This window comes from Eremothecium gossypii, chromosome IV, assembly GCF_000091025.4.
Source record: "Eremothecium gossypii ATCC 10895 chromosome IV, complete sequence".
Classification (NCBI taxonomy): Eukaryota; Fungi; Ascomycota; class Saccharomycetes; order Saccharomycetales; family Saccharomycetaceae; genus Eremothecium; species Eremothecium gossypii.
This window is the reverse complement of record NC_005785.6, coordinates 312,235-339,577: the sequence shown is the minus strand read 5'-3', so window position 1 is coordinate 339,577 and position 27,343 is coordinate 312,235. Positions and strand designations below refer to the sequence as shown.

The 27,343-nt window shown below is 50.7% G+C and overlaps 17 protein-coding genes and 3 non-coding genes across 20 annotated transcripts; 12 read left to right on the top strand and 8 right to left on the bottom strand.

The window, feature by feature from the left end:
• The first annotated feature begins 17 nt into the window (after positions 1-17).
• AGOS_AgSNRNME1 lies at positions 18-305 on the top strand. Its single transcript, NR_149436.1, has one exon. It is a non-coding gene; the product is annotated as an AgSNRNME1 (small nuclear RNA).
• A 62-nt stretch (positions 306-367) lies between these two features.
• On the top strand, positions 368-445 carry AGOS_AgSNR66. Its single transcript, NR_149411.1, has one exon. It is a non-coding gene; the product is annotated as an AgSNR66 (small nuclear RNA).
• Positions 446-509: 64 nt separating this feature from the next.
• Positions 510-2,018, bottom strand: ICE2 (Ice2p; the record flags this gene model as incomplete). Its single annotated transcript, NM_209241.1, has 1 exon — positions 510-2,018. The coding sequence occupies one exon, from the start codon at positions 2,016-2,018 to the stop codon at positions 510-512; it is 1,509 nt and encodes a 502-aa protein (NP_983888.1).
• Positions 2,019-2,204: 186 nt separating this feature from the next.
• Positions 2,205-4,319, top strand: UTP25 (rRNA-binding ribosome biosynthesis protein UTP25; the record flags this gene model as incomplete). The annotated part of the gene is made up of 1 exon (NM_209240.1): positions 2,205-4,319. The coding sequence occupies one exon, from the start codon at positions 2,205-2,207 to the stop codon at positions 4,317-4,319; it is 2,115 nt and encodes a 704-aa protein (NP_983887.1).
• A 278-nt stretch (positions 4,320-4,597) lies between these two features.
• Positions 4,598-4,816, bottom strand: KSH1 (Ksh1p; the record flags this gene model as incomplete). Its single annotated transcript, NM_209239.1, has 1 exon — positions 4,598-4,816. The coding sequence occupies one exon, from the start codon at positions 4,814-4,816 to the stop codon at positions 4,598-4,600; it is 219 nt and encodes a 72-aa protein (NP_983886.1).
• Positions 4,817-5,040: 224 nt separating this feature from the next.
• RSM25 (mitochondrial 37S ribosomal protein mS23) lies at positions 5,041-5,817 on the top strand (the record flags this gene model as incomplete). The annotated part of the gene is made up of 1 exon (NM_209238.2): positions 5,041-5,817. The coding sequence occupies one exon, from the start codon at positions 5,041-5,043 to the stop codon at positions 5,815-5,817; it is 777 nt and encodes a 258-aa protein (NP_983885.2).
• A 77-nt stretch (positions 5,818-5,894) lies between these two features.
• EFM6 (putative protein-lysine N-methyltransferase) lies at positions 5,895-6,650 on the bottom strand (the record flags this gene model as incomplete). Its single annotated transcript, NM_209237.1, has 1 exon — positions 5,895-6,650. One exon carries the CDS (start codon positions 6,648-6,650, stop codon positions 5,895-5,897), a length of 756 nt encoding a protein of 251 aa, NP_983884.1.
• Positions 6,651-6,764: 114 nt separating this feature from the next.
• FAP1 (Fap1p) lies at positions 6,765-9,491 on the bottom strand (the record flags this gene model as incomplete). The annotated part of the gene is made up of 1 exon (NM_209236.2): positions 6,765-9,491. One exon carries the CDS (start codon positions 9,489-9,491, stop codon positions 6,765-6,767), a length of 2,727 nt encoding a protein of 908 aa, NP_983883.2.
• A 450-nt stretch (positions 9,492-9,941) lies between these two features.
• On the top strand, positions 9,942-11,045 carry LYS12 (homoisocitrate dehydrogenase; the record flags this gene model as incomplete). Its single annotated transcript, NM_209235.1, has 1 exon — positions 9,942-11,045. One exon carries the CDS (start codon positions 9,942-9,944, stop codon positions 11,043-11,045), a length of 1,104 nt encoding a protein of 367 aa, NP_983882.1.
• Positions 11,046-11,100: 55 nt separating this feature from the next.
• Positions 11,101-12,555, bottom strand: RCM1 (rRNA (cytosine-C5-)-methyltransferase RCM1; the record flags this gene model as incomplete). The annotated part of the gene is made up of 1 exon (NM_209234.1): positions 11,101-12,555. The coding sequence occupies one exon, from the start codon at positions 12,553-12,555 to the stop codon at positions 11,101-11,103; it is 1,455 nt and encodes a 484-aa protein (NP_983881.1).
• A 269-nt stretch (positions 12,556-12,824) lies between these two features.
• Positions 12,825-14,933, top strand: HDA1 (histone deacetylase HDA1; the record flags this gene model as incomplete). The annotated part of the gene is made up of 1 exon (NM_209233.2): positions 12,825-14,933. One exon carries the CDS (start codon positions 12,825-12,827, stop codon positions 14,931-14,933), a length of 2,109 nt encoding a protein of 702 aa, NP_983880.2.
• Positions 14,934-15,114: 181 nt separating this feature from the next.
• On the bottom strand, positions 15,115-17,637 carry AGOS_ADL217W (ADL217Wp; the record flags this gene model as incomplete). Its single annotated transcript, NM_209232.2, has 1 exon — positions 15,115-17,637. One exon carries the CDS (start codon positions 17,635-17,637, stop codon positions 15,115-15,117), a length of 2,523 nt encoding a protein of 840 aa, NP_983879.2.
• A 439-nt stretch (positions 17,638-18,076) lies between these two features.
• On the top strand, positions 18,077-18,150 carry AGOS_t0062. The gene has a single exon. It is a non-coding gene; the product is annotated as a tRNA-Ile (tRNA).
• Positions 18,151-18,242: 92 nt separating this feature from the next.
• Positions 18,243-19,454, top strand: AGOS_ADL218C (uncharacterized protein; the record flags this gene model as incomplete). Its single annotated transcript, NM_209231.1, has 1 exon — positions 18,243-19,454. The coding sequence occupies one exon, from the start codon at positions 18,243-18,245 to the stop codon at positions 19,452-19,454; it is 1,212 nt and encodes a 403-aa protein (NP_983878.1).
• Positions 19,455-19,707: 253 nt separating this feature from the next.
• BDP1 (transcription factor TFIIIB subunit BDP1) lies at positions 19,708-21,396 on the top strand (the record flags this gene model as incomplete). The annotated part of the gene is made up of 1 exon (NM_209230.1): positions 19,708-21,396. One exon carries the CDS (start codon positions 19,708-19,710, stop codon positions 21,394-21,396), a length of 1,689 nt encoding a protein of 562 aa, NP_983877.1.
• A 241-nt stretch (positions 21,397-21,637) lies between these two features.
• GPI15 (phosphatidylinositol N-acetylglucosaminyltransferase GPI15) lies at positions 21,638-22,129 on the top strand (the record flags this gene model as incomplete). Its single annotated transcript, NM_209229.1, has 1 exon — positions 21,638-22,129. The coding sequence occupies one exon, from the start codon at positions 21,638-21,640 to the stop codon at positions 22,127-22,129; it is 492 nt and encodes a 163-aa protein (NP_983876.1).
• A 164-nt stretch (positions 22,130-22,293) lies between these two features.
• BMT5 (25S rRNA (uracil2634-N3)-methyltransferase) lies at positions 22,294-23,250 on the top strand (the record flags this gene model as incomplete). The annotated part of the gene is made up of 1 exon (NM_209228.1): positions 22,294-23,250. The coding sequence occupies one exon, from the start codon at positions 22,294-22,296 to the stop codon at positions 23,248-23,250; it is 957 nt and encodes a 318-aa protein (NP_983875.1).
• Positions 23,251-23,298: 48 nt separating this feature from the next.
• On the bottom strand, positions 23,299-24,849 carry FYV10 (glucose-induced degradation complex subunit FYV10; the record flags this gene model as incomplete). The annotated part of the gene is made up of 1 exon (NM_209227.1): positions 23,299-24,849. One exon carries the CDS (start codon positions 24,847-24,849, stop codon positions 23,299-23,301), a length of 1,551 nt encoding a protein of 516 aa, NP_983874.1.
• Positions 24,850-25,146: 297 nt separating this feature from the next.
• Positions 25,147-26,235, bottom strand: IDH1 (isocitrate dehydrogenase (NAD(+)) IDH1; the record flags this gene model as incomplete). Its single annotated transcript, NM_209226.1, has 1 exon — positions 25,147-26,235. The coding sequence occupies one exon, from the start codon at positions 26,233-26,235 to the stop codon at positions 25,147-25,149; it is 1,089 nt and encodes a 362-aa protein (NP_983873.1).
• A 513-nt stretch (positions 26,236-26,748) lies between these two features.
• FMC1 (Fmc1p) lies at positions 26,749-27,246 on the top strand (the record flags this gene model as incomplete). The annotated part of the gene is made up of 1 exon (NM_209225.1): positions 26,749-27,246. The coding sequence occupies one exon, from the start codon at positions 26,749-26,751 to the stop codon at positions 27,244-27,246; it is 498 nt and encodes a 165-aa protein (NP_983872.1).
• Positions 27,247-27,343: the final 97 nt, after the last annotated feature.

The following is a 27,343-nucleotide window of genomic DNA, read 5'->3' as shown; positions in this document are numbered from 1 at the left end:
TGCGTGGAGGAGCGTCGAAGGCATGTCCGAAGAATCGTCACAATCGAAGCTTACCAAGGCCGGCAGCTAGCTGCCGGTCCGCCATGCTTTGGGGAAAGTCTCCGACCAGGCTGTATGCGGAAACGCAGCGAGATTTAAAAACTTATTTTTACATCCACTCGCTAGGGCTGCCTGGCAGCCCTTTCTCCTGGGGCGCAAGCTCCAGTGACTTTCGGTAGCGGGGCCCTGTGGGCGCCGAGCGATAGTTATGACGATTGCGCACCGCGTAACGCAATGGAGCTTATTCTCGGGCCATGCCTTCGGCCACCGAACCCGGGCAACCGGGTGTGCGCTCAGGCGAGCGCGGGTCCAGTATGTTCTGGCAGGTATGATGAACTTAGTTGCAACATAGAGTCAAGCTCTGAGCCAAGTGCGCGGACGAGCCTTGCATAGTCTATCTCTGACCTAGCCTGCATGGAACTTACTGGATTATTTTACAACTTGTATGTAGTGTAGTTGGCAGGTGGCGATCACCTGCTGCCGATGAGCTCTACGGCGTATATTAGCAGCGTGAAGAACAGGTTGCACCAGTTCCAGAAGCCCCACGCGTCGACGACCCATCTATCACGGTTGGCTTCTGATTGGAGCCACGGGAAGCAGCCCCATATGCACAGTTCGTTGTTCAGCTCTCCGCTGTAGCGAAGGATCATGTGGGTATACATGGCGATGACGATGCACGGCGAGTACCAGTAGATGATACGCATCAGCTTCCTGCTTTGCGTCCCGCCGGTTGCTCTCTGTAGCGCTGGGATGATTCTTGTAGCAGAGTAGAACACAATCACCCGGAAAACAAGGTTGGAAACGACTGCCGCGTTGATGGATTCGCGGGCCAGTCCCAGGGTAACGATGAAGATCTCGTGGATGGAGCGGGGGATGCCAGCGGAGAAGTTCTTGGTGAACGACCACAGCTGCTGGCTCTTGTTCCACCACTGTTGCTGGACAAGCACCAGCGCGTCCTTGACAACCACAGAGCTGGGCGCTTGGTCCAGTTCCACGGAGTGTAGCAAGAACGCCTTCTTGAGCAGCACATCCCATAGGTTCTCTGCATTCAGTATGAAATTCTTGTAATATGCCAGCAGGCTGTTCTTGGGCAAGGTCCCCTGCTGCATCTGCCATGTATTATGCACGACCTGGAATATTTCCGACATGGCAGTAAGCGCTAGCTGCGGGGATATTTCGTATATGCAATGGACCATATACGCAAAAAACAGCGAGCTCTCGATGGCAGAGCCTTTGCCGCTAATGATACCGTAGAGTCCCAATCCGAAAACCAGTGACAGTGTAAAACCTAGCAATGTCGCGGTGTGCACGCTGAGCGGCCATATTGGCGTCACGTAAATCCTGTAGAGGTAGTACATCGACGTGGTAATCACCACGCCCGATACCATCAGGCTGGATATCACCCACGCCGTGCTGTTCCGCTTGTACCGCAGCCAGCGACCCGTCTCGCCGATGACCTGGATGGCCAGAACCGTGAAAAACCCCTCGGTAAGCGTGAAGCACGGCGTCGCGTGCAACAGCATGTACTGCCATGGGCGCACAACGTACCGGTAATAGTGCAGGTATGCCATGGTAGCCCTGTCGTCCCGCGACCGCCCCAGCAGCTGCAGCAGCGATTCGTTCATGTTGCCATCGAAAATAAAGCCCCCGCGGGCGCCCTTCGGGTCAGAGCCCACCAGTTTCTTCTGTAATTGGTCGTTATTGAACCCCGACAAAAACAGGAACAGGATCGATGGCATCAGAAAGTGCTGTAAATAGTATAGCGTGGACGCTATGTGCTTCCACTCATCGCCCCGCGTAGCCGCTGTGATCTTCAGTGTCGTCGTAACAAAGTACAAAATGAATAGAGTCACCGTGAAGGAGAGGCCACAGTACAGCCCTCCGATTTGGAATGAAATCGGGACAGTTATGAGAACCAGAAACAGATAGAAGGAGGCCAGAGCAAATCGCAAGCTCCGTAGTAAGCCCTTGGGTACCATTACGGCTATCACTGACAATTCTTCCTCGTTGAAATCTGATATACTGCTTCGAACCGTGGCATATACAAGTCCAGATGTAACGTAAATCTCGCTTTCATCCAACGTGATGGTGTATGTCGTTTTGTACGAAGGTGAAATTTACCAGATTTTTCAACGGAAAATGCACCAAGGTCATCGCCTGGCCATATGGGCATCACGGATTCGCACGGGATAATGGACGGTAAGAGAGGCCGCAAGCAGCTGCGGAACATCACGAGGATTGGGCGTGCAATCCACGTGCAGGAGGATGAGGCGAAATCGCGCGAAGAGCACACGGTAGAGGAGGCACAGGCTGGAGAGCAAACATCGAACCGCAAACGCGGGAACCATCCGGCAGAGGACGACGGCGGAGCGCGCGAGTCGCAGTCATACGGCGCTTTATTGACGCTGTTGAGCGCGGAGCACGGGAAGCAACGCAAGAAGCGCTTGCGCAAAGCGGAAGCAGAGGCAGCAGAGGCAGCAGAGGCAGGGGAAGATCCCGAGGAGGCTATCACCGCGGCGCTGGAGAACAGCGCCCAGGACGCGGAGGATGCGGAGGACGCATTCGACGATTCCGGCGAGAGCGACGAGGAACAGGACCATTTTGACGTGCACTTCAACCGCGTGTCGGCGGCGGACGTCGCACAGCTGGACGCCGCATTCAAAAACGGGCGCGCACAGTACCGCGTACAGAAGGAAGCCCGTGGCGAAGAGGAAATTCTTTACTCGAAGCCCGTGGCGTCGAGCGAGGGCACCGAAGGGCCAGTTCGGGTCCCTGCGCGCTCACTGCGTGGATACGCAATTAAACAACGGCTGCGGATGCACAACGGACTGACAGCCGATGACCCCGAGAAGCCGCTGACGCCGCAGCAGAAGGTGTTGCTCGACCCAATGTTCCAGTACCAGGATATACTGTATGAGTACGAGGGCTACGACCGCGAACGCGAGTACCGCGAGCTTTACACCTTGCACATACTCAACCACGTCTACAAAACACGTGATCGCATCTTGAAGAACAACCAAAAACTCCAAGACAACCCCGATCAAGAGCTGCTGGACCAAGGTTTCACGCGCCCGAAGGCGCTGGTAGTCGTGCCCACGCGCGCCACTGCGTACGACGTCGTGGACCTGCTGTTGCAGCAGTCCGGAATTGAGCAGGTTGACAAAAAGTCGAAGTTCAAAGACCAATTCTACGACCCATCGCTGCCGCCAGCCTCTAAACCAAAATCATTCCAGCATGTGTTCAAGGGCAATACCAACGACTTCTTTGTGCTTGGCATGAAGTTCACCCGTAAGGCGATCCGCCTGTACAGCAACTTCTACCAGTCCGACGTCATCGTCTGCTCGCCGCTCGGCCTGCAGCTTATCATCGAAAACACCGATAAGAAGAAGAGGCAAGATGACTTTCTTTCCAGCATTGAAGTTATGGTGCTCGACCAACTCCACTCGATTGAGTTCCAGAACATAGCGCATGTGTCGAACATTTTTGCCCACATCAATAAAATCCCTCAGCAACAACGTGATGCTGACTTCAGCAGGATCCGCATGTGGTACATTGAGGACCAGGCGAAGCTCTTCCGCCAAACCATGGTGTTTACTCGCTACATCTCGCCTTTCGCAAACGCGCTACTCAACCGGAAGTGCGCTAACTGGGCGGGCAGAGTAAAAAGCCACCGCGTGGTCTCCGCTGAAAAGTCTGTCATTGGCCAGTTGGGGCTCAAGCTACGACAGATATTCCAGCGGTTCGAGGTTCTTGGCGGCAGTACGGTAGACGAACCCGACTTTCGGTTCAAGTTCTTCACCAGTGTGGTCGTGCCCGGCATCGAGAAGACCACCGGCTACGACTCAGGCATTCTCCTTTACATCCCCGAATACACAGATTTCATCAGGGTCCGCAACTACCTCAAGGACAAGACCCGCATCCTGTTTGGCGACATCAACGAGTACAGCGACCAGCGGCAACTCACGTCCAACCGTGCGCTCTTCCAGCTCGGCCGCATCAAGGTCCTGCTGTACACCGAGCGTCTGCATCACTTCAGGCGATTCGAACTCAAGGGTGTCAAGAGCGTCATTCTCTACAAGCCACCTTCTAACCCCGAGTTCTACCAAGAGCTTCTCCGCTATATCGGCAAGAGCGCCTTCCTGGGCGTCGCAGACCTAAACATCGCGACCGTAAGGTGCTTGTACTCGAAAATGGACAGTCTGGCACTGGAGCGCATTGTTGGCACCAAGCGCGCCGCCGTCCTGACCCATGGCCAGAACGAAGTCTACGAATTTAAGTAGGTTAATTAGCACAAGTTGTCGCTTGCGGTATATCGTTGGTGTATATCTGATAAGTTTACCTTTGGATGCTGATTTTCACTCCGAAAACACCGTCCGCGCCTGCGCACGACTAAACAAACAACGCAAATCCCTCGCCGCCACACGCCTACCCCAGCCTCTGCCCGCAGTACACAGATGACCGCCCGCACTACACAGATGACCGCCCGCCCGTTCACGTACTAATCCTGCTCCGTTAAAGTATACATAATGTGCGTACAAACCAACTATATCGCCTAAACTCAACTATTGATCTGATTGATCGCCATGGCGATGCAAGCGATTGAGACGTACGGGCTAGCGCGCTCACCTATCCTGGCAAACTTCCAGAAGATGCCAAGCACACTGTGCTCCTTATAGCGCTCGAGCAGCGAGGGCCACTGTGCATGCACATACGTGCTAGAGCATATGAGCAGCAGAATAACCTGCAGCAGGGCACTGAACTTGAACAATGCGGACATCACCTAATGGCAGTATTTTGCGGCAACGCTTATGGTGAAATAGAGCTCCGGTCTCGCCGCGGTGGGAACGGGTTGAGTTGTATTCGTTGATATTGTCAGCGAAGTAGCGAATCACTTCGAACGTTATCAAAATTTTCGTCTCAGCTCCCGGATTCTGAATATGAAGAACTCGAGGTCAAACGATAGGCCGGTGAATAGTGCAGCAAAGACCGCTTCCAGGCGTGATGAAGATCCAAACGAATGCCGTCAATGTTTTAGATCGCACGTCATTTTACCTACAGGCTGGGCTTTTGAAGAAGACGCCTGCATGGTACAATGTCGTAGCCAGGATCCCACCTGTGACCAAGTTCGCCAGAGAACCGAAGCTGCATGACCCAGTTAGCGGCAAGTACAAGGGCGAGCTGGATATAATGACGGATAGATTAAACAGAAACACAGAGACGTACAAGACACGCGCTGGGAGTTCCGACCGGCAGACGGCCGCGGTGCACAAGCCTTCTAAGCTGCGGTTTATCGAGGACAAGCTGCGGTCGCTGTTTTTCCAGCAGCATCCCTGGGAGCTGTCGCGGCCGAAGGTGCTGGTGGAGAACATGGGAAATGAGCAGTACGACTGGTCGCGGATGTTGCAGCTAGGCAAGCCGCTTGACGGTGAGTCTGTGGTGCAGCGGACGCTGTATCTGCTGAAGTCGGGCGCGCACCGGGAGATGCTGGCGGCATACGACCAGGCGCGGTTTGAGTTCTATCGTCTGAGGATGCAGCAGGAGCTGGAGGAGCAAATAGCGTACGAGGAGGCCACGATGGTTGGCGCTGTGTTCAAGACAACCGCTGTGGAGCACGGTCTGCAGCAAGAGCAGAAGGTCCTCGACAAGTGGAAGGAGGACGTGGTTGCGGGGTTGCAGCTGATGTCTGCGAAGAAGAACTCTACAAAGCAGTCGTGGGCCGAAGCCACCGAGGAAAAGGAGGAGCAGGACAGTGCCGAACCCGAGGAGCTCAAGCTGTGATACATCGTTGCTAAACGTTGTAATAGAATGTCTTACATGTATATATTTTCACGTGGTAACAATGCAGATATAACTGTTTATGGTGCCAATGCATGTGGCGCACGAGCAGGCTTTCTCACCAGTTGGAAAAGATAGGTCCGCTGGCGCCGATAATCTTCGTAGCTTTTGAAATCCTTTATTTCGATAATGTCAAACTCCTTTTTAATTTTGATGAAGAACTTCTTGTCAGCCTTCCGGCGCTTCTTGTAGGACATTAGCACAAGCGGCTGGCTCTCGCCAGCAGTGAGATCCAACAGAGTCTTTTCTAGAAGTGGGAACGCCTTCTCCAAGTAGACGCAGTCCGCCGCGAGAACGAGATCGATCGGCTGCCTGGTGAATTCGTCTGACAAGGGCTCCCCCCAGAAGAGCGGTCTGGGATGTACCATCCCATCTAACCCATTCAGCTCGACATTTTTCTGCATCAAAGGACATAGACCTTCGATATCTGTAATGTACACGTTGGTGTCTGTAGCGCCATTGTACTTGCCATGGAGCCCTACACACAGGCCAACGAGACCGGTGCCGCTACCCAGCTCAATTATGTTTTTAAACTGTCTTTCATACCCAGGAAACTGAGATAGAACCCTTCCATCTTTGCTCTTCTCTAGTATAAACTCACACAGAAGGTTACCTGCTATCCACACTTTCCCTCCGCATCCAGACTCCCCGCCATCCTCGTGGATCTTGAGCGGCGGATCAAGCTGTCCTTGGTAGGATAGGTCAGACTGTCCCAGATGCTCAATGGGCCTAGGCTCCACTAGATCCTCAAATACTGCAGTAAAGGTCTCGGTCATATCCCCTCAGCTCAACTTAGTTACCGAATGGACAAAAGGTGATGCTCTGCTGCTCGAAAAATTTCGACAGGCTACATGCTTATGTAAACTGCAACGGATTACGTAAAATACAATTCATTGTCCGAGACAGTCTGCCGCTGGAGACTCACAAGACCCAATTCTGTTCAGGTTTGAATCCAATTTGCAGGTGCTAATATCTGTCCAAAGATTCTGTTCCTGGAAGAGCAGGCGGAAGTATCCGGCAAGCTTTGTGAGATCTTTTTCAGCATTGGCAGATAGTGACAGATAATCTGTAGGAAAGATATAACCCTCTGTTCCTCTGACAACATACTGCGGGCAATTTAGTAAGGTTTGGCTGAAGTAGTCCGCGAAGCAGTCGCGCAATGCAGATTCGGATGCAAAAGATGTCAGGCCGGATAGAAGAATGGCGTTGATTGCTGCATCATGCTGTGACTCTGGCGAATCATCAATGTGTACTGACACCAACTTTTTCGTGACCGCGGACTCGGAATTGGCTTTAAATTCACGCTCCAGCTTTTTGAATGATGTATACAGCGGAGCTGCCTTGGATAGACCGATGGCTGGAACTCTGGAAATCCCTGTCTTCTTCACATACACCGAACGTTTAGGTTCCGGGTCCTGAGATTCTGAGTAGAGGCCAAAGGACGAAGATAGTTCGTGTACAAACCTGCGCTGGGCCGCACGCATCGGCTTGAAATGCAGGGCCTTGGGAGAGGAGTCATCCATCAGTTTAATCAGGTATTGCTCAATTTGCGTGCACCACTGCGACTGTTTTGTGAATACTGAGAGCACATATTCTGTAAACGGTAGATGAAGATCGTCAAAAGACTGTGATCTCTGTGCTAACAGAAGGGCTTCATCCTCCTCAGAAGTCGCCTTCTCGACCACCCCGAAGGCTCGCATTAGCTGCTGGTGCCGTTGGAATTTTGCACAATCTTCATCGCAGGACAGGTGTTGCGATGCTCCGATACCATCATCCTTCCCAGCATACTCACTGCAAATTTTGGTTGATGACTTGTGACCACATGAACAGGTGATCGTCTTCTTCTCTGTACAAGGGGATTCAGGGCATGCCGTATGGCCATGGCATTTTGCCTTACAAACATGCTCGCAGGCTTTCCGTGGTAGACCACAGGCCTGCTTACAAGTTTGCTGGCATTGGCCATCTGAATGACAGGGAACTTGGCAGAAGTGATTGCAATAGGACAATGGCTTCTTACACGGTCTCGAACACGACACATCATCATTGTAGCAGAATGTCCTGATCTCGTTTTTACCGCAGCGACAAGTTTTCTTGACTGTGATGGTACATGGGGGGCAAGGTTCATCTAAGGGATGACAATTATGCGAAGGTGGACTGTGTCCGCAGGGCCAAGTATCCAGCAGCGAGTTTCGACATGGATGAGTGCAGCGAGGGAGCTTTGTTCCACAACGGACAGGGGCTGGTACGATTGTCTTACCACAGGGACAGATAAGGTCATTGGAATCTGATTCTAAGCAGGGAGGACATTTGCCTGCATGGCATTTGTAATTGCACATGTGGATACCACAAAGCAGCACCCGATTACAATCTTTTAAGCACACGTGCTGGGCCTCAACTTCAGATTCATCATCTGGACTCTCACGGCGCCGCCTAGAGTTCCGCTTGACAGAATGCGGTCTACCGGAACAGCATCTTTCAGCGCACCGATGGCGACGACAAGACATCAATGATTCACATTTTGCAGTGCAACTTGGGGAATGGGGGAACTGGCAAGGAACAAGGAAACGCCTCTGTTCGCATGCACACTTCTGCTCAGTTATAACGAGGCATGGATCCATGCAGTTACCATCGTGGCAGGTCATGGGACAAGTGTGATTCCCGCAGGAGAGCTGCTTCCCACAGACCTTACCACAGGAAGATATATGATCCGTACACGCAGTCCGAGTAGATCCTAATTCTGCCAACTGAGTCTTTCCACAGGGACATGTCGTACAGTTTTCGGGAGAATAAGGGCATGGAGTCCTTTTAGGCAGCGATGGAGGCGCAATGCATTTTTCGTGAAAGCTGTGCTTTCCGCAGCTGTAGGGTACTTCCCGCATCCGATCGCATGCAAACGCACCTATCCAACTCTTATACTTGCTGACTTTGGAGCGGGCTACCACAGAGACCTCACTGCATACCATCTTATTGCGGGTTGTTAGCCCACAATAGCATTTGATATCGCCCGCGATCTCCTCCTTACAGGGACCACACGGCCCATTGTGGCATACTCGCTCGCACTTGTGTATACCGCAGGGCATCGGTAGCCCACAGGGCTGGTCGCAGGAAAAGTTGCGCTTCGCAGCCTTGGCTTCGTAGCACGGAATCTCTTCTGTAAGCTTCCCGCACCGACATTTGAAGTCGATCCGGACCATGCATTCCTCGTGTGGTCCAAGATGGCATAACTTCGAGCAGCCGTGCTGACATATCGGCGCGCCACACGTCTGCCCACAGGAGTTCGGATTTATGTAGTTTGGGTCAAGGTTCACCTGCTTACCACACCAGCATGTGTGTCGATTCTTCGGCGGCACCTTCCTGTTAACGTGATAGCAGTTCGGGCACTTCCACGTTCGGTCCACCGTCGTACTGGTAGCCTTCAGAGCCCAACGCCTAATGCATTCGTAATCATACACTCGGTAGCATTGGTGGCAAGCATACATCGGACAAGAGGCGTCCATCTCAACGGTGCAGATCAAACACTGGTATGTCTCTCCATCTCGCAGCTCCAGCACTGTCTGCTCATAGTATGGAATGCCCTCTAGCTCGGCAGTTGCATCCAGGGGCATGTCCCGTAACATATCACAATAGCTCCTTCTAGAGGATGTTTTCCGATCTTGGTTTGCTGCCTGTGAATCCACTCACACTACCAAGCATATACAGTTTTAGAAGGTGAGATAACTAAAATTTTTCGATGCTCCCATTAATACTGATTATTTAATCATGTTTCTCCGCTACTGTTCGATATAGCTGAAGCCTCTGTGGGACAAGTTGACGGTTCAAAGTTTGTGCCATACTCATCTAGAGATTAAATGCTCGAGCAGACGTCTAGAAGGTGCGTATTACTCTGGTTGTTGGAACATAATTTTAATTTCAAGGTTCAAGACTTCATGAATCTGAAAACGAGCAATTCCGACGGAATTGTCTTCTGAGAGTCATCTGGCTGGCCAGAGTATAAAATAGGCTAAAATACAGAATATCAAGGTTAGAAACCATGAGGCTAATTAGAATTCAGAGCTCCTAGCGGTAACATGCACAGAAGCAGTGCGACGTCCCTGATCCATAAAGCAACGTATGCCACCTCCAAGACACTCACAATAGGCTTGATTCCAGGCGACGGAATCGGCAAGGAGGTGATCCCAGCCGGGCAGCGGGTTTTGGAGGCTATCGGCAAGAAACATGATATAAGGTTCAGCTATGAGCATCTGGATGCTGGCTGGCAAACGTTTTTAGAGACGGGCAACGCCCTTCCAGGAGCAACAGTGGAAGCTTTGCGGGAAAGATGCCAGGGTGCACTGTTTGGCGCAGTCCAGTCGCCGACCACGAAGGTGGAAGGGTACTCATCACCCATTGTTGCGCTACGCAGGCAGCTGGGGCTTTACGCCAACATAAGGCCCGTCAAGTCTGTTTCTGGGACTGGGCAGCCAGTGGATCTCGTAATCGTGAGAGAAAATACCGAAGATCTATATGTTCAACAGGAACGGACTTACGTGGATGCGGCGACCGGCAAGCGGGTAGCGGAGGCCATCAAGAGAATCTCGGAGCCGGCAACCGAGCGGATAGCTGAAATTTCGTTGCGGCTTGCACTACAGCGCCAGCGGATGGGAGGGCGCGGAGCGCTAACCGTCACTCATAAGTCGAACGTGTTATCCCAGACAGATGGGCTCTTCAAAGAGGTATGCAGGGAGGTATACGAGGCCAACAAAAAATCTTATGGGTCGATAGAGTACAACGAGCAGATTGTGGATTCAATGGTTTATCGGCTTTTCAAGGAACCCCATTGTTTCGACGTGGTAGTTGCGCCTAATCTGTACGGAGACCTGCTATCTGACGGTGCAGCAGCTTTAGTCGGCTCACTTGGACTGGTTCCGAGCGTTAATGTTGGCAACAACATCATTATCGGAGAACCATGTCATGGCTCTGCACCTGATATCGCTGGAAGGGGGATTGCGAACCCCATCGCTACAATCAGATCAGTGTCACTAATGCTTCAGTTCCTAGGTTTAGAGGAGGCTGCAAGTGACATCGACCAGGCTGTTACAGGGAACTTGAAGGATCGCCAGGTTGTTTCCCCCGACCTTGGCGGGAAGAACACCACACAGGAGGTGCTGGACGATATTCTGGCAAGGATTTGAAGGGAACTAAATAAAATCCTACATAAATTACAGCCACTGCAGAATATGCATACAGTTATTCTCTCTCAAAACACACCGCAAAGAAGCCGATCCCACCGTCTTCCTTCGGCAGCACTCTGATGCAACCGCCGGCCAATTCCTCGGCCTGATCAGGGAAGACTTCCTCAAACTCAGCTTGGTGTCCTCTTCTAGGCCAGGCAGGTATAACCTTGGAGCGCGAAGCAACCTTCCAGCCACCTTTCTGGACCTTACTATCCAGAAGGAGATCAATTACTACTCGTTCATTCTCCTCGGCATGTACGGAGCAGGTGCTATAAATTAGCTTTTTGGCGCTAGGAAAGCTCATCGCATGTTTGACTATTTGAAATTGGAACGAGGATAACTTCGCCAGTCTGTTCTTCAGCTCTACTGCGCTCTTTGTGGCCTCAAACGTTTCCTCTTCCGGCACATCCGCAGAAGGATCGGTCTCTGTCCCCTTCTGAGTCTCCTGCGTGGCATCTACAAGTTGGCGACCAAAAATGCCGCTGCCAGAGCAGCTGGGGTCTACAATGAATCCCGTCACATTCTTGAATATCTCCGGTTGCGCATCTCGTGTGAAGTCGCCAACATGGACCTCAATGGCATTGTCACATCCTGCTGTAGCAATCATCTTCCTCAATGTCTTTGCACGCTGCGGGTCACGCTCAAAGGCGTGGATCTGAGCATGATCTGCCCCTCCCTCTGGAAAGATATGCGCTGCGACGTGAGTCGTCTTATTACCAGGAGCAGCACATGCATCGATAATAACGTCCGAGCGCCCAGGGGCAAGGATCTGCGCGGGAAAGCACGATGCACGGTCCTGTATGATGATCTTCCCTCTCTTGTACAGCTCGTGTGAGGTAATTTTGTCCGCAGGATGTACTCCATAGAGGCCCGCCACATATTCATCTTCGTATATGCTTCCGGGGGTGAGCTCTCTCCAGTCCGCAACGCGGCGAGGAAACTTCTTCTGCAGCTCCTGTAGTACCTCTTCGCGCTGCCCGCGGATCCGGAACGGGTTCAGCCTTATCCAGCGGACAGGCGTAGCGTCCTCCCGCTCGTCCTGCACCAGCACCGACAGGTCCGCGACGCCGAGCTTCACCAGCTGCTTTGCGTACTCCCCCCGCAGCCTGGTCTGGTGCTTCAGCACAAACGCCTTGAGCGGGTGCTTGCCCATGTGGATCCGCTTCTTCTTCGACAGCAGCAGATCGTGTACCACCAGGCCCAGCGTCGAGCGCTTGAACGCTGGCTCCCCTTTCTTCCGAGGCACGTCCTTCAGCAGGCCACTTTTCTCAATAATACGATCCAGGTATGCCTTGTACTTCCAGAATGATGCAACGATAGCGTACACATGCCGCACGTCGCTTTTTAGCTTGTACTTCTTATGGCTCTGCAGTACAAGGCTGTGCAGCGATCCAGCTACCTTGCTTTTCCGTGCAAACTCTTGCTCGATATATTCTAGCACCCAACTGGCATCTCTGTAGAACTCCATTGATTCCTAGTACTGACGCACTTCTGATGCAGCCGACTTGCATCTCATCGCAAGTTGACGATCGAGCATCAGACGTTTTTGAGATGTTGATTACCGTTTCTTTTTGTCAGCATTTGATGAAGGTGGGACCTACACGAAAGCTGACAGTTAATCTGGCGCAACGTTAATAGGTAAACTTGGCAGCTTATAAGGATAGTTAAGGATTCGGGTGGCTATTGCATCTATAATATCATAGAAGTGGGAGTGTGATATAGCGAAGGCGATAGGGCATGGAAGAGCGGACACAACAAAAACGGAAACTGGAAGAGGGCAGCCCGGACGGCGAGGCTAACGGAGGGCAGGCGAGCCGGAAGGCCATAGTGCAGAAGCGGCCTGTTATTGTACCCCCGGTGCGGCCGAAGATCTCATATGTGCCGCTTAAGACAGGCCTTTGCTACGACGTGCGAATGCGCTACCACGCCAAGATATTTACGTCTTACTTTGAGTACATAGATCCACACCCCGAGGATCCACGGCGGATTTACCGGATCTACAAAATACTGGCGGAGAACGGGCTGATTGAGGACCCGACTTTGAGCGGGATTGACGAAATTGGAGAGCTGATGCAGAAGATCCCTGTGCGGGAGGCGACGGAGGAGGAGATTCTGACCGTGCACTCGAAGGAGCACGTCGAGTTCCTGAAGACTACAAACACGATGGACCGCGAACAGCTGCTGAAGGAGACGGAGGCCGGGGACAGCGTGTATTACAACAACGACTCGCTGATCAGCGCGAGACTCTCGTGCGGAGGGGCAATCGAGGCGTGCAAAGCTGTGGTGGAGGGCCGTGTGAAGAATGCGATGGCAGTCGTGCGCCCACCAGGGCACCATGCAGAGCCTGGAGTGGCAGGCGGCTTTTGCCTGTTCAGCAATGTTGCTGTCGCAGCGCAGAACATCTTGAAAAATTACCCAGAGAGCGTTCGCAGAGTTATGATTTTAGACTGGGATATTCACCATGGCAATGGCACTCAGAAGGCATTTTACGGCGATAACCGTGTTTTGTATGTTTCTCTTCACAGATATGAGCTAGGGAAGTATTATCCTGGGACATCTTATGGTAACTACGATCAATGCGGCGACGGCAAGGGCGAAGGTTTCAATTGCAACATTCCATGGTCATGCAGCGGGGTTGGCGATGCAGAGTACATGTGGGCGTTTGAGCAGGTAGTGATCCCAATGGGGCGTGAGTTCCAGCCAGATCTGGTAATCATCTCATCCGGTTTTGATGCTGCTGACGGAGACACCATTGGCCAGTGCCATGTATCACCCGCGTGCTATGGACATCTGACACATATGCTAAAGTCGTTGGCGAGGGGTAACATGTGTGTGGTGCTCGAAGGCGGTTACAATCTCGATTCCATCGCAAAGAGTGCACTAGGCGTCGCAAAAGTTCTTATAGGCGAGCCACCAGACGAGTTGCCACAGCCTCTTAAACAACCAAAGCCAGAAGCAATTGTAACGATTGACATGGTTATAAAAGAACAGTCAAAATATTGGAATTGCTTCAAAGGCAGACATGGAAATGATGGCATTAACTGGAGAGAGGGCGTGAACGATTCGCTTACGAGCAAGAATTTTCCATTACAGAGTGCTGTTCGCCAACACCAATTCAGGCGACTTGCAAAAGAGTATAAATTTGTGACATTGCCATTGCTGAATATGGAGCTTCCCTCAGACACTATTATTTGCTCTCCTAACATACATACTACCGATGCAATTATTATATGTGTGCATGACACCCCGGAGATCTGGGCGCAGCGCGATTCACTAACAGGTCATATTGACCCCTCTACATCTATCATAGTGGATACCACCGTCTCAGTCATAAATTGGGCCTTAGGAAGGAACTATGGCGTGATCGACATTAACATACCACAATCCCTTTTCGAACAAGACAACTATTCAGCCGTCCTTTCTTCACAGGAGGTGGTTACTTATTTATGGGATAGCTACCTGAAAACCTTCCCACACTTGGCGAGGGTTGCTTTTGTAGGAATTGGGGACGCGTATAGTGGATTTGTCCATTTGTTAGGCCATAGGGACACGCGCAGTGTTGTAAAATGTGCCATTGCCTTTGCGGATAAAAAGCAGTTACGCCCACTCGTGCCTTTGGTCGACGAATCTCTAGGCGATTGGTACTTTAAGAATTCCTTGGTATTCACCAGCACTTATCATCCATGCTGGGGGACCGATGGGAATGACTCCAAGAAACCCAGAAAAAAGTTCGGACGAGTACTGCGATGTACTTGTGATGGCATGAACAATATTGTGGAGGAAAGACTTGAAGAAGCTACTGATTTCATTCTAGATTCCTTTGAAGAATGGAGCGAGTCCGAATGAAGTATCGCAGATGAATTCTGGTGGTATTGTCTGCTATGTGATGAACTGGAATCACTATATGTTAAATTTAGTAATATACATTGGGTTTACTGTGTTTTAAGTAAAGATCCAATATCTACGTATCAAGTGCAACACATAATAGAAATGAACTGGCATTTTCTATTAGACAATGATCAACATGCTAGCACTCACTAATGAGTGTGCTAGCGTCCTTTGACATACGTTTCTTGTCGACGGATGGAGACTTCAAATGACTGGGTTTTGGAGGCAGTTTAGGCCTCAGATGTGCCGGCTTAGGAGGCTTCGTAGGCGGTTGCTTTTTATCCTTTGTCTTACTGTCCATACTACTGGCTACCTTAGCTGAAACGGGGTCTGCTGGCGATCTCTGAGGGGTTTCAACGGTATTGGCACGTTTGGTAGGCGAAACAACATTGGGTAACTTAGTTGCATTTTCACTTGAGTTTGGAGCTTTCCTGGTATTCGTGGCACTTGCGGATACAGCTGATTTCGAGGTTTCAGAGGTAGTCGGCTTTTTCCCGGCAGTGACGCTGCCATTTGCGGCCGCTTTGAGTACATTTTCGACGCTGGTAAATTGGGACTTGGAAACGTTACCGGCAGCAATCGACGATAGATCCATACTGATAGCATCTATTTTGCTCATGGACCCAGTAGATATGCTTTGTTCATCTCCCTTTTGGTGCTCTAGCTTCGCTGATGTTGCTGAATTAGTTGTCTTCTTACTGGCTTTCTTACTCACGTCTTCCTGTGCTGACGTAGCCAATAGTTTATGAACACGCTCCTGGATAGAGGTTTGTCCCTTTTTAGTTGGTACTAAGCGGAATGATGTACTGTTGGATTTATGGCGGTCGGTGCTAGAAGGTGGACGGTGTTCACCATTTTGAGAACCGAAAAGTGACGAAGAGCTGGATTCAAGTCCTGTTGCGCTCGATTTCTCTGGCCCAGAATACGACATGGCAATTCTGCTCTTATTCAGGACAGGTGATTTTCTGCTCGAAAGGTCTGCACTGTTCCGCTTGGATGATTTAGAACTCTGAGCAGGGAAACTCAAATTACGAGAAGGGGAGGATAGAAGTGAAGCAAGATCATCTCCTACACTAGATTTGGACTTTAGTGGATTGGAGCCTTTATCACTAGTAGGCGACCTAATGGTTTTACGGCTTAATCTTCCCAGAAGACTGTTACCTGTGCTCTGTTCAGAAAATAATTCTGGAGATGATAAAGGCGATAACGACATTGCAAATGGCCGTGAACCAGACTTATTTGAGGTGATAATATCACCTGTTTGCGTTTCAGAATCAACATATGTAGGCTTTTTCGCACTAGTTGGAGGCGTACCCGAGAGGAACTTTTGGATCTCGTTTCTGGGGATTTTTATTGGGTTGGAAGAGGACCTTGGGCCTACACCACTGAAGGTGTGCGAGTTCTCCAGTTGAGGCCTATTGAAGTGCATATCTGATGATAGAGCGCTCAAATGTTCTGATCCTGACATCGAATAGAGCGCATTTTTCTGTATCGTAGCCGCTGGGTTCTCGCGTGGGATATCTTTGATGTTTGGAGTGGTGTTGTGCATCATGTACACCATATTTGATGTAATCGGTTGAATACCATGAGGAAGTGGACTCATTTGATTGGCTGGTGGCTGCGGATGTGTTACCATTGGCGTAGAGGTAGAAAATTGGTGAGTTGCCAAAGGAAGAGCTGGCTGGCTAGCAGAATGATGGACTGGCGTGCAAGCGCCATGTTTCATCCTTTCGAGGTAGAAATTAGGAAGGGGACAAGGGACTCCCTGAATCCTACTAACCTCTTCTAGAACTTGGCAAATATTGGGTCTCTGAACAGGATGCTCGCTCAACATCACGCTTATTAGATTTTTTAAACGATCAGTATATTGTGGATAGCTTGGAAATTGAAACTTGGCCTGCAAGATGGCATTTTCACCTACCTTCTCAAAAGGAGTGGTGAAGTAGCATACTTTGTACAGGAACACTCCTAATGCCCAAATGTCCGACTTTTCATCCACAGGCAGGGCCCGATATAAATCAATCATCTCCGGCGCCCTATACTGTGCAGTGGTGTTTTTCAGAATATCGTGCTGGACGTAATTGAACTCGTAGGCGTTCTTAGGTGGCCGTATGACTCCAGATACCGAACCAAAGTCGCACACCTTAAAGTCTCCGTCACCAGAAATCAAAACATTTTCAATCTTGATATCCCGGTGGATGAGCGGTGGGACCAGCGCATGCATCGCCATTATGCCCTGTGCCACATGGCTCATGATCTTGAGCACCTCGAATTCAGAGAGCCGGGTCTGTAGGCGTGAGTTCATGAAGTCAATGAGCCCGCCGCGCAAACAGTATTCCATGAGGAGATAAACCTCGTATGTCCCGTCGTGTCGTGGCGACTTGGCCGCGTGCGAGTCAATGTAAGACACCACATGCCGATGTCCTTTGAGCATCTTCATGGCGTCCACTTCCGCGCGAAGCGTGTTGAGGCTAGGCTTGTCCGGCACATGCACTCGCTTCAAGCACGCCAAACTCCCCTGGATTGGCCCTGGTGAAAGCACCTCGCAGCTGTATATCTGCGCGAACCCCCCGCTCGTGAGATACTGGATTATTTTGACCTCATGCGAGCCCACTGTCAGGATTATTCCGGGCTGAAGGCAGTCCTGTGGTACCTGATTCATCCTGTCCGCTGTATGGAACCGTATAAAATACGACCTCAGTACGAACACAGCGCGGTCGCTGTCTTCTTTGACTTATAATAGGCGAGCCTTGAGTATCCCTAGTGCTAGCTGGAGGACAACTTTGTAGCCCTCTGCTTTTGGTCGGCAAGAAGGGGTTCTGGGTTTACGATTAAGTAACTGCAAGTCATTAAATACGTAAGAGGTTTGTTTCACTACAAGCACGAACAGCTGAGCTTCCAATGGTGTTCGAGCCGCCGTGCGATGCCCAGCCTGCGTCTGTTTGTGGCACGGCGCGTTCTTGTCGACGGGTCACTTTGTGAAAACGAGTGTTGAGAGCGGATCGACACGTCGCAAACAGAGCAATGCGCTGTGACACAATGTGGTCATGTGACCGGATAGGTGTGTCTTTAGAGTATCGCCCGAAATGCGGGTAAATACTGGTTCCTTGGCCCAGTTGGTTAAGGCACCGTGCTAATAACGCGGGGATCAGCGGTTCGATCCCGCTAGGAACCATATTTTTTGTTGGGTGGGCGTATATTTTTTGGAGGTGGTCATCTCATCTCATCTCATCATATGCTCTGTCCGACGCGTTCGTGCGACCGAGGATGTCATATATCTTGCAGCAGAAGGTCTCCTTTGGTGCTGACAATTGGTGCTTGCGGCTGCGGCCATTGTACCAGGCAGGAGTGTTAGCGGCGTTGAGTAACGGCCATGTACACCTTGTTGATTGGGCCACGGGGAAGTCTGTTCTCGATGTAGCGGCGCACGAGTCGTCGATAAATGGGTTACAGGTGCTGGACAGCGCGCATGACCGGGGGACAGTGTTTGCAACGGCCGCGGACGATGGCGTGAAACTGTTTGACATTCGCACACGCGGCTGCGTTGCGACGTTGACGGACGCGAACGGCGCTCCAGCCCTGTCACTGGACTCGCGCCACGGCATGCTTGCATTTGGGACTGAGTTGGTGGGGGTTGATGCCGTGGTTAGTCTCTTTGCTCTGGGCGAGTGGGGGCGGCCACTGCGGGCGTTCGTGGATTCGCACCACGACGACGTTACAGACGTCAAATTCCATCCCACCGACTCGAATCTGCTACTTAGCGGCTCTACCGACGGATACGTCAATGTTTACGACCTGAAACAGTCCGAGGAAGATGAAGCGCTCCACCAAGTAATTAACTTTGCCAGTATCCACTCGTGCGGCTGGCTCTCACCCAAGCGCATATGGTCACTGTCGCATATGGAGACCTTTGCGATTCACGAGCTGAACGATAAATCGGAGCATGCCAACGAGCCACAACCGCAGTTGTTTGGCGATGTCAGGGAACCGTGGGCATGTGACTACGTGGTGGACGTCTACCCAGGCTTTATTGCTGCGGGCAGTACCCGAGAAAATGCCGGAGAGCTGCGGCTGCTGCCCCTACGGGACGAGTGCGTTGATGCCGCCAATGCTATTGTTTTGCCCCAGGCACATGGTGATGAAGTTGTCCGCGATGTCCTTGTGCCAGCATCCAGCCCAGAGTTGCTCTACTCTGCCGGCGAGGACGGCAACATGGCTATATGGAAGTCCACACTCGGTCCATTGAACGTGCCAGTCGACTTCTGGGACTACTCCAAGAAGGAGACCGTGCTCGAAGATCTGCCGTCGAGCGGATTAGACGACACGCATTCTGCGCAGCACAACGACCAAGCCAGCAGTCTCTCTGGACAGAGCCAACCGGAGCAACAGGAATACAGACAGGTACAAAGCGATGGTATGAGGAGGAACCGCTCATCTAAGCACTCCAAGAAGCATAGCGCTCGGTTTACACCATACTAGTATTGTCACTGTTCGGTTTGTCACGTGATTATGATGCTTGACGTTTTTAGCGATAGCATATAGAGCATATTTTATGTAAAAAAGCGTCGATTCCTATCAGCTCGCTGCTCACAACATCGGAATACATAAACAGGTGACAGGGCTTTTAGGGTTGGTATCAGTTTGGCCTACCAGGGAAATTTGCATCCAAGCTTATATTCTGGAATAGCGGAAGAAATATTTAATAAAGGCTCGTTATAGCCTGTTCGGCCACATGAGTTCTATTGTAAACAAGAGCGGTACTAGGTTTACGCCTAAAGTCAGGCAGAGAAGGCCTGCCTCTGCGGCCCCAACGCAACCCCATAGTACAACCACCAGTGCAGGTAAACCAAGTGAACCACAGCCCACACGGGCAGATACCAGTGAGGAGGGGGGGGATGGGGATGAGCCGGCCGGACCAAAGGACCCGTCGTTAGTTGAAGATGACGACCCACTGTCACATACGCAATTGACAAAGGATCTGAAAGCGTCACAGATGAGCACGCAGCTCCCAGTAGCCACGATGTCTCCTCAACCAGAGGCACATGGTAGATCTAGCAGACTAGACTCTCTATCGCATCAAGTTTCTGTTTTCAAGTCTGGGTTTCTTGAGCAACCTGGTGCCCCTATACCTGTGTCAGACGCACAGCGAAGCAGACGTCTATCGACGATGTCGAACTTACAGACGAAAAAACAGCGCCCGCCAGCTATTCCAGAGGCAGACGTATCACTCCAGGCTATCAAGAAGCGGCGCATGTCCGCCAGGTCTTCTACCTCCCGTAAGTCGGGTTCTGCCCAGCGTATTAGTGTTGTGCCACGGGCCGCAGCTTCAGAGTCATATGTGGTTCCACCTGCTGGTGCTCCTCTGAAGAAAGAGTCTGCGGATGACTTATTTCAAACGACTGCTTCCTTTTATGAACGTTACACTATTTCCACACTGAAAGAAATACCGAAAAACATTGCAGATGAGGACTCTGCCCGATATACCGTTAACGAGGATAGCATCACTATGGCTGACCTTTGCAAACCTCTATTCCCGATAGGTGAAGTATCTGATAATTTTCACCGGGCGAAAGAAGCTGCAAAAGCCAAGATGGAAGCTCGGAAGAAGCGCCGCGAACTCCGACAGATGGCTAAGCGTCAATTCAAGCCTCTGAGTGAGTTATCTGCAGAAGAGCAGGAGAAGCTTAAACAGGAGCGTAAGAACGCCGCGGAAGCACTTTTGAATGCAGAAATTCCAGATGAGATGCCACAGCAAACCATTCAGTTGAAACTACAGTCTGATGGTAAGTTGGGTATTGATGAGGAGTCTACAGTTGTGGATAGACACAAGAATGCGTCCTATGGGAATGCTCATAAAGAACGGTTGGACAGTAATCCTTTCGAAAACCTGTGCAACTCCTCCACATATGGGCGACAAAAATACACGGATCCATGGACTACCGACGAGCTCATCAGATTTTACCAAGCGCTATCTATGTGGGGGACCGACTTTAATCTGATCGCCCAGCTCTTTCCTTACAGGACGAGACGTCAAATAAAGGCTAAGTTTGTGAATGAGGAGCGCAAGCATCCGGTTGTGATAGAACTGGCACTAAAATCTAAACTTCCTCCGGATTTTGAACAGTATTGCAAGACCATTAAAAAAGAAATAGGAACCATAGAAGAGTTCAACAACAAACTTGAGCAGTTACAAGTGGAACACGAGCAATATCTAAAACAAATAGAAATCGAGAAGCAAAATGCTCGCGAGCAGGACCTGCAGCATCAAACCTCCAAGGAAAAAGAGCGTGGGAGCGAGAAACGTTTTTCAAGCAGGCAAGAACAGTTGAAGGCTTATCGCAAATCCGAGATCGTCTTGGGCACGATTGATGACGTGAAGCGTAAGCGTGCAGAAGAGTTAGAGGCCGCAGCTGAGCAGTGACACGATCACCTGCTTCCGTTCTCAGGATTTTTGCCGTTCAAAATAGCGAGGAATTAGATAAAGAAGTATATACGCATGGATCAGTTTCTGGTCCACTCCCTTAGTCATGTATGAAGTTTACAGTTGTAACAGTGTTGAGCGGTAATGTATAATAAAAGAAAAAAGATACAGCCCAGATTCACTCAGGAAGAACACTAGCTTGTTCTAAGGTATAATACTCAAACAGAAAGAACAGATATTAATGGTTTTGGATATCTACAAAGACTCAGCAGGTTTCTACGTCAGATTTGATGTAAAGCCTGCTCGATTCTATACACAATGGTTCGTTAGACTTCTGTTTTGGACCGGATTACAGGCGCTAGGCTACTTCGCGCTTCAACGGCTGCGAGCTAATAGCTTCCTATTGCTACAGAATATAGCTTTAGGCCTTCTGACGCTCCTCCTGATACGCGCTCCAACTATCGATTCACTTTATGTCTTCAAAAGCTACGGTATCCAATTATCCACCACACAAGGGTGCCTATTGCTTCCGGAATTCTTGAACGAAAGGTTATTCGAAGTCAAGACGTTCATTCCTAGTGACGACCTTGTGGCAATGGTGATAAATGAAGGATTTGAGGGCCTCGCCGTTGTTTTCTATATGTGTATCATCGCTAAGAGATCCAGGCAATTAAAGATTGTCTTTCCGGTATGTTCTGTTGTTGAGCAATACATGCTAAATGCAAGTTACTGACATTTTTACGATTAGAACACTAGGCCACGGTTAAAGGAACTGCAGGAAGTCTATAGGCTTGCTCAAGCTTATATTTCCTGAACATCTCTCGTACTCAGAAAATTTTTTGGGTCAGCATCCGGCATGTCACTTGTCCCTCATCACCATCAATCTCTGGCATTCAAATGGCGAGGAAACTAAAGGGCAAGGCCAGTGCCAAGGGCCTTAAGGGCGCGTTGGCAAGGTACCAAGAATCTGAGCAGACAAAAGCAAAGGTTAAGAGGAAACTGGAGCACGAATCTTCAAAGGGTAAGTCAAGTAAGCAAGTTAATAGAAATAGAAAACTGCAACAAGAACACGAGAAGAAGTTTGTACCCTTTCTACCAGATTCCACGCTACTTTTAGTTGGCGAGGGCGATTTTTCTTTTGCGAAGAGTATCTTGGACTGTGGGTACATCAAGGCGGAAAATCTCATCATTACCAGCTATGACAGTGGAGTGAAAGAGCTGGAGCTTAAGTACCCCAAGTCATTCAGGGAAAACTATGATTACCTAGTGTCTGAGAGTGTTCGTATCTTCTTCAACATAGACGCAACAAAGCTTGTTTCCAGCTTCAAGCTATCTAAAAAGAATCCATGGCAGAAAGTCATGGGCCCTGAATGGAAAGCTAAACCACTGGAAAATGTGTTGTTCAACTTTCCACATACGGGTCATGGCATAAAAGACCAGGACCGCAACATCAGAGAGCATCAAGAGCTACTATTCGGATATTTTGATAGCTGTAAACAACTATTCAAGCTGGCGAATAAGAAGGTAGGTGATGACCATCTTTCCGGATATGAAGTAGGAAAAGAACAATCATCTGATGATATGGGGAGGATCATTTTGTCCCTATTTGCCGGTGATCCATACGATTCTTGGCAGCCTAAGGTACTTGCCAAGGAGAATGGTTTAAAGCTCGAGAGGTCGCACAAATTCCAGTGGGATACCTTCCCAGGATACCGTCATAGGAGAACTAACAATGAGCAGGATACGACTAAGCCTGCAGCCGAGCGTGAAGCTAGAATTTTCATTTTCGAGAAAAACGATGGCAAGAGGCATAACCAGTCTAAGCGCCGGTCAAACGACTCCGATTCAGAATAAGAAATTAAAGCATCTTTATGAAACCGATAATAAGGTACATATAGCAATTCACGTTGGATACATAGTAATAAAATCTGTTAATGCGTATGTATGACCAGCAATTGGATCCAAGACCTCGTCCTCCCCCATAACAACAAGCTTGCGCTTTCGTAATGTTTGGGCCAATGCCTTCAACTTTTCTGCATCATAGACGTTTCCGCTGGGCAACATTACGGGGTTTTCAAACAACCTTGATTGGACTTGGTGAGCATATGGAAGCTTTTGAGCAATGGGTGCGAACTCAGGGCTACATACAGGGCATGCATTCCGTAGAACCTCTGAGCTTAAAAATTCGGAAAGTTCATTGTTTGGCGACACGAACGCTCTCCTTTCATGCAAACAATCCTTTGTCTTTAGGGAGGAAATCCCCAATGACAAATATATCAATAACGGATCATGATACGAGATACCATACATTGAATAATAAGCTTTTAAGAACATTTCGTTCAACTTTTCCCATCTCCTGTCATCTAATAATTCCATATATCTCTTAATATCGACGCTAGCTGCTAGCTCGTTGTTCTTGACTTCGATGTTGGTTTTGTGGTCCTTCTTGGAGCTCTTGGGGAGTTTCAAGAAGAAGAACGACCAAAAATCCTCTTTGGACTGCAAGAGCGTCTGTTGTTTGACAATCTCCTCATGACGTGGAGTCGGCACGTAGGACGAGATGTTACTTTTACATGCCTTGATGAACACCAATAGACCTGCGGCCTGCTGTAGGTCCAGTGGGTTTGAGTATAAAAACTTCACCAAATGTGTTTGGAAGCATGTGATCGCTTTGGAGTAATCCTCCACCTTAACATATTCAATATATTCCTGGAACCTAGCTTCGAACTCCAACATGGATGAGGTGTGTTTCAAGTAGGTCGCATTCTCCTTGATCCAGTCCAATAAAGGCCCTAATTCGTGGTTAATCGTGAGCTGTTTAGATATTCGGTTAGTAGTCAACAAAATATCGTAGTCAAGTAGAAGATCCAAGCCCTGTTGCTTCAGGTACTCCACGCCAGGGTTCACATGTGAGCGATCCGGATCGTTGTTGCTTGTTGCGGTGGTGAGCTGCGAGCTTGCGGAGCTCAGCTTTCGCTTCAGTCGCGCCGGCGGCGGCGTCGAGCTGCAACTGATGTCATCTTCGCCCTCGTACATGCTGTTCCGCGTGAGATAGTCGCTGATCAACAAGTTAGTGTAGGACTGATACCACTCGAGAAGCCGGTTTCGGTCGCCGCTCTGCTTGATCTGATCAAGCTGTTGGTAGTATTTAATGCGCGCATCGATCCGCTGAAGAAGCTGGAGCTCCACGTTGACTCTCTTTGTGAGCTTCCGCTCTAGCCGCTCGACCTTCTGGATAATCTCGTTCAACAACGCCATGCTGCTTTCGTCATTCTGCGGATTGCGGACAAGCCTGTCAAGCTCCTCAAAGCTCTTCTCTAGCGCTGTCGCCTCTTTGTCTATGAGCTTCTGACACTGTTTTAAGTTTCTCTTTAAAAGCTCATTTGGTATATGGAATTGCTGCTCGTTGAGCTTCAAGTGGAAGTCCACCGTAGGCTCATTCATCACCGACATGCTCCTGCTGCTGTCTACTCTCTTGCCACAGCAAACAGACCTTGAGTCGCTGACTTCTGCTTTTCTCTGTGTTAGTCAGTGTTAAGAAGCGGTGTTGTGGCCATGATCCCCTTATTGAAAGAAACACCCAAGATACCTTTAGCCTAAAAATACCAAAGTACTGGGACAGCGTACCAAGCCTGGTCTTACTTTATCATGTTAGTCGTCGATAAATAGAAACTAACAACTATATTGAGGTATTTATACAACACTAACTCGTGCACTACTGTGGCATAATGTATGCCATATTGAGATGTTTCATAAGGTGGCTAGCTTGTCGATGACAGCGTTGGTGAACTCGGTGGTCGTAGCTGTACCGCCAATATCCTTCGTGGTCCTCTTACCTTCGGCAATGGTTTCGTAGGTGGCTCTAGAGATACGGTCTGCGTACTCGTTTAGGCCAAGGTGTCTTAGCATGAGGGTGGAGGACAAGATCATAGCAGTTGGGTTGGCGACATCCTGGCCCTTGATGTCTAGGCCGACGTGGCGGCAGCCAGGCTCGAAGACGGCGTACTCGCGGCCAAAGTTGGCGCCAGGCACAAGACCGGGGCCGCCGATGAGCGCAGCGCCGATGTTACCCAGGATGGAGCCGTAGAGGTTTGGCGTCACAAGCACGTCGAACTGGTGGGGCTTGGCAACAGCCTGCATGGAGGCGTTGTCGACAATGATGCTGGACACGTTCACCTCAGGGTACTCCTTGGCACCGATCTCCGAAACGGTGTTTCTGAAGAGACCATCGCCCAGTTTCATGATGTTGGCCTTGTGCACAGCACAGACAGCCTTCCGGTTGTTCTTGAGCGCAAAGTCAAAGGCGAAGCGGGCAATGCGCTCCGACTTGGCCTTGGTCATGATCTTCAGCGACTCGACGACACCCGGAACAGACTCGTGCTCAAGCCCGGAGTACTCACCTTCCGTGTTCTCACGGATGATGACCAGGTCCACGTCCTGCAGTTTGGTCTTCACGCCGGGGAACGACTTGAATAGAGCCACGTTAGCAAAGATGTCCAGCTGCTTGCGGAACGCAACGTTCAACGAGCCGTGTCCGGTCTGGTCTGCAGGCGTGTGCCAGATGCCCTTCAACCCGACCTTGTTGCGCTTGAGCGACTCAACGGCCTTCTGCACGCCCTCGTGGTTCTCCTCAAGCGCGGATAGCTCCACAGACTCCCAGTCAACCGGAACGTTCTCGGCCTCAAAGATCTGCACCACAGAGTCTGTCACTTCCTTGCCAATACCGTCTCCGGGGATGAGCGTCACGGTGTAGCGCCCGCCGTACTTCTTGGGCAGCAGCTGTTCGCGGCCCGCGGCGTACCCTCTCTTAGTGATATGAGACAACGTGTTCCTGAACATCCCGACTGCTGGTATACCTAGTGTGGTCTTGCAAACACGGTCCCGCTCAGCCCACAGGCGGGAGCTTGCCACTCTACATTATATACAACGGTAAGAGAGGGGCTGCCAGACCTCCGTGTCTCGGCTTTTCCACCTCGAGCACTTTTCGGACCCGACACTCGGATGAGAGCCTGGTTCCAGATAAGCGCTAGGTTCGTGCCACAGCACACCAGGTACGCAGAAGTACGCACAACAAGCGGTCTACAGCTACTTGCGCGGCTGCCCGGACGTCTGTTGGTCAGTCCGGGCCTGAGGTTCCGGCTTGCACGAGCATCTCGCGTAGGCAGGCACCATAACTGCGGGGACAAGCGCCAGGTCGCATCCCTGGTGCTGGCGGGATCTGGGTTTCTGTAATCAACAAATTGTCCGGGTAAGCTTCAGATCTGAGACCGGGTAATGTAGTGGGCGGGTAACAGCGCTCCCGGTCAAAAACTTTGGCATCTGGGACAGGTTGAGACCGTGCGGGCGACACTGATGAGCGCCTACACGTCGTTGGTATCGGGTTACAGGGGTCTTCTGCGGACCCTGGTCCGTTGCGGGAGACGCAGCCGGCTGGAACAGGCGCAGCAGGATGCCAAGAAACAAATAGCGGTGCACACCTACCGCCGGATGCAGCTTGTGCGCGAACAGCAACAGGTTGCGGACCCGGCGGAGCGTGCGCGGATAAATGCGCAGCTGGCAGCGTTGGCGAAGAATGTGCAGGCGCTCAAGGCAGCGGAGACAGGCCGTTCGCATGAGCTACTGTTCTACCCGCGGGCCGCCGAGCTGCGCGCACTGCTGCTGGCGCCAGCAGAGGGTCCGGCGCTCGAGCGGCGCGCTGAGCATCTCGCAGAGGTGTCTGGGTTTGTTGTGAACCAGCACCAGTACGCTGAACTTGTCGAGCGCTACAACCCCGGCCTGAGGATGTCGCAGGAGGAGAAGGTCAAGCGCACGGCAGCCAAAGTTGGGCTACGGGTTCCGGACGCCGAGTAGGAGGGCCACTGTAGTTATCAACCTAACTGATCAAGTTCATCCATCGTCTATGTAGGGTAGCGGGGTATGCGCGCGATGTAGCGTGCGGCAATGCGGA